Source organism: Chiloscyllium punctatum, unplaced genomic scaffold, assembly GCF_047496795.1.
Source record: "Chiloscyllium punctatum isolate Juve2018m unplaced genomic scaffold, sChiPun1.3 scaffold_545, whole genome shotgun sequence".
Lineage (NCBI taxonomy): Eukaryota > Metazoa > Chordata > Chondrichthyes > Orectolobiformes > Hemiscylliidae > Chiloscyllium > Chiloscyllium punctatum.
The window spans coordinates 103529-107500 of record NW_027310279.1 but is presented as its reverse complement, the minus strand read 5'-3'; the positions used below and the strand labels follow the sequence as shown (position 1 = coordinate 107500).

General features: G+C 62.9%; 1 protein-coding gene across 1 annotated transcript in view; it reads right to left on the bottom strand.

Moving 5' to 3' along the window:
* The window catches only part of LOC140473195 (low-density lipoprotein receptor-related protein 10-like), a gene marked incomplete at both ends in the record, with an annotated part of 8782 nt that extends 5515 nt beyond the window's left edge, over window positions 1-3267 (bottom strand). The window contains 1 exon segment of the mRNA XM_072567571.1: window positions 3090-3267. Within this exon segment, the coding sequence (XP_072423672.1) occupies window positions 3090-3267 (178 nt within the window).
* Window positions 3268-3972: the final 705 nt, after the last annotated feature.

The window sequence follows — 3972 nt, the reverse complement described above, 5'->3', positions numbered from 1 at the left end:
GAGAGTGGGGGAGAGAGAGAGGGAGAGGGGTGAGAGAGGGGGAGAGAGAGAGGGAGAGAGAGGGGAGAGAGAGGGGTGAGAGAGAGGGGTGAGTGAGGGGGAGAGAGAGGGGGGGTGAGAGGGGGGGAGAGAGAGGGGGTGAGAGAGGGGGAGAGAGTGGGGGGGGAGGAGGGAGAGAGAGAGAGGGTGAGAGGTGGGAGGTGGGAAGGGGTGAGTGAGATAGGGAGAGAGGGAGGAATGAGGGGGGTGAGAGAGAGAGGAGAGAGAGGGATGGAGGAGGGAGGGAGAGAGGAAGGTGACAGAGAGAGAGGTGACAGAGAGGGGGGGGGTGAGAGAGAGAGGAGGGAGGAGAGGGAGAGAGAGGGGGGGGGTGAGAGAGGGAGGTGGGAGAGGGAGAGAGATGGGGAGAGAGGGAGGGAGGAGGGGGGTGAGAGAGAGAGGAGGGAGGGGGAGAGAGAGAGGTGGGTGGGGGAAAGAGGGGGTGAGAGAGGGAGGGAGGAGGGGGGTGAGAGAGAGAGGAGGGAGGGGGGAGAGAGAGAGAGAGAGTGGGAGGGTGGGGGGGAGAGAGAGAGGAGGGAGGGGGAGGGAGGGGGTGAGAGGGAGGGAGGGGGAGAGGGAGGGAGAGGGAGAGAGAGATGGGGAGATGAGGGAGGTGACTGAGTGAGAGAGGTGACAGAGAGAGGGGGGGTGAGAGAGAGAGGAGGGAGAGGGGTGGAGGGGGGTTACAGAGACAGGGAGGGGGTGGGGGGGTTACAGAGACAGGGAGGGGGTGGAGGGGGGTTACAGAGACAGGGAGGGGGTGGAGGGGGGTTACAGAGACAGGGAGGGGGGTGGAGGGGGGTTACAGAGACAGGGAGGGGGTGTAGGGGGTTACAGAGACAGGGAGGGGGGTGGAGGGGGGTTACAGAGACAGGGAGGGGGTGGAGGGGGTTACAGAGACAGGGAGGGGGTGTAGGGGGGTTACAGAGACAGGGAGGGAGTGGGGGGGTTACAGAGACAGGGAGGGGGTGGAGGGGGGTTACAGAGACAGGGAGGGGGTGGAGGGGGTTACAGAGACAGGGAGGGGGTGGAGGGGGTTACAGAGACAGGGAGGGGGTGGAGGGGGGTTACAGAGACAGGGAGGGGGTGGAGGGGGGTTACAGAGACAGGGAGGGGGTGGAGGGGGTTACAGAGACAGGGAGGGGGTGGAGGGGGGTTACAGAGACAGGGAGGGGGTGGAGGGGGGTTACAGAGACAGGAGGGGGGTGGAGGGGGTTACAGAGACAGGGAGGGGGTTACAGAGACAGGGAGGGGGTGGAGGGGGTTACAGAGACAGGGAGGGGGTGGAGGGGGGTTACAGAGACAGGGAGGGGGTGGAGGGGGGTTACAGAGACAGGGAGGGGGTGTAGGGGGTTACAGAGACAGGGAGGGAGTGGGGGGGGTTACAGAGACAGGGAGGGGGTGTAGGGGGGTTACAGAGACAGGGAGGGAGTGGGGGGGGTTACAGAGACAGGGAGGGGGTGGAGGGGGGTTACAGAGACAGGGAGGGGGTGGAGGGGGTTACAGAGACAGGGAGGGGGGTGGAGGGGGGTTACAGAGACAGGGAGGGGGTTACAGAGACAGGGAGGGGGTGGAGGGGGGGTTACAGAGACAGGGAGGGGGTTACAGAGACAGGGAGGGGGTGGAGGGGGGTTACAGAGACAGGGAGGGGGTGGAGGGGGGTTACAGAGACAGGGAGCGGGTGGAGGGGGTTACAGAGACAGGGAGGGGGGTGGAGGGGGGTTACAGAGACAGGGAGGGGGTTACAGAGACAGGGAGGGGGTGGAGGGGGGTTACAGAGACAGGGAGGGGGTGGAGGGGGGTTACAGAGACAGGGAGGGGGTGGAGGGGGGTTACAGAGACAGGGAGGGGGTTACAGAGACAGGGAGGGGGGTGGAGGGGTGTTACAGAGACAGGGAGGGGGTGGAGGGGGGTTACAGAGACAGGGAAGGGGGTGGAGGGGGGTTACAGAGACAGGGAAGGGGGTGGAGGGGGGTTACAGAGACAGGGAGGGGGTGGAGGGGGGTTACAGAGACAGGGAGCAGGTGGAGGGGGGTTACAGAGACGGGGAAGGGGGTGGAGGGGGGTTACAGAGACAGGGAGGGGGCGTAGGGGGGTTACAGAGACAGGGAGGGGGTTGGAGGGGGGTTACAGAGACAGGGAGGGGGTTGTAGGGGGGGTTACAGAGACAGGGAGGGGGTGTAGGGGGTTACAGAGACAGGGAGGGGGTGGAGGGGGGGTTACAGAGACAGGGAGGGGGTGGAGGGGGGTTACAGAGACAGGGAGGGGGTGGAGGGGTGTTACAGAGACAGGGAGGGGGTGGAGGGGGGTTACAGAGACAGGGAGGGGATTACAGAGACAGGGGGGGAGTGGAGGGGGGTTACAGAGACAGGGAGGGGGTTGAGGGGGTTACAGAGACAGGGAGGGAGTGGAGGGGTGTTACAGAGACAGGGAGGGGTGGAGGGGGGTTACAGAGACAGGGAGGGGGTGTAGGGGGTTACAGAGACAGGGAGGGGGTGGAGGGGGGTTACAGAGACAGGGAGGGGGTGTAGGGGGGTTACAGAGACAGGGAGGGGGGTGTAGGGGGGTTACAGAGACAGGGAGGGGGTTGGAGGGGGGTTACAGAGACAGGGAGGGGGTGTAGGGGGGTTACAGAGACAGGGAGGGGGTGTAGGGGGTTACAGAGACAGGGAGGGGGTGGAGGGGGGGTTACAGAGACAGGGAGGGGGTGGAGGGGGGTTACAGAGACAGGGAGGGGGTGTAGGGGGGTTACAGAGACAGGGAGGGGGTGGAGGGGGTTACAGAGACAGGGAGGGGTTTACAGAGTCAGGGAGGGGGTGTAGGGGGGTTACAGAGACAGGGAGGGGGTGGAGGGGGGTTACAGAGACAGGGAGGGGTGGAGGGGGTTACAGAGACAGGGAGGGGGGGGAGGGGGTTACAGAGACAGGGAGGGGGGTGGAGGGGGGTTACAGAGACAGGGAGGGGGTGGAGGGGGTTACAGAGAAAGGGAGGGAGTTACAGAGACAGGGAGGGGGTGAGGGGGACACTGACAGATCGAGGTAGTGTCTTACCTTTGTAGTAGGAGAGTGTGAATGTGGGCCCGACAGGGTAAACCGCTCGGAGGTTGATGTGGACACTGCCCCCTGAGAAGGTGAGAACTCGCGGCTGGGTGAAACCGCAGAGGGATCGGATAGGCTGTCCTGGGACCCAGAGAGTCAGACCTCCAGCTGACAGGGAAGGTGAAAACTCTCAAACCTGCAGGGACAACAGACACCATCAGGGAGTGAAGAGGGAGCTGCAGAGGGAGCTGGGAGACTGAGGACATGGCCAGGCCATGGAGACGGTAACCCCCAGGATGTTGATATTGGGGGGGGGGGGGGGGGAAAGGGGGATTCAGTGACGGTAACACCATTGAACATCAAGGGGGCGATGGTTAGATTCTCTCTCTCTCTTGTTGGAGACGGTAACCCCCAGGATGTTGATAGTGGGGGGGGAAGGGGGGTTCAGTGACGGTAACACCATTGAACATCAAGGGGCGATGGTTAGATTCTCTCTCTCTTGTTGGAGACGGTAACCCCCAGGATGTTGATAGTGGGGGGGGGGGAAGGGGGATTCAGTGACGGTAACACCATTGAACATCAAGGGGGCGATGGTTAGATTCTCTCTCTCTTGTTGGAGACGGTAACCCCCAGGATGTTGATAGTGGGGGGGGGGGGGGAAGGGGGATTCAGTGACGGTAACACCATTGAACATCAAGGGGGCGATGGTTAGATTCTCTCTCTCTCTTGTTGGAGACGGTAACCCCCAGGATGTTGATATTGGGGGGGGTGGGGGGGGGGGAAAGGGGGATTCAGTGACGGTAACACCATTGAACATCAAGGGGGCGATGGTTAGATTCTCTCTCTCTCTTGTTGGAGACGGTAACCCCCAGGATGTGATAGTGGGGGGGGGGGG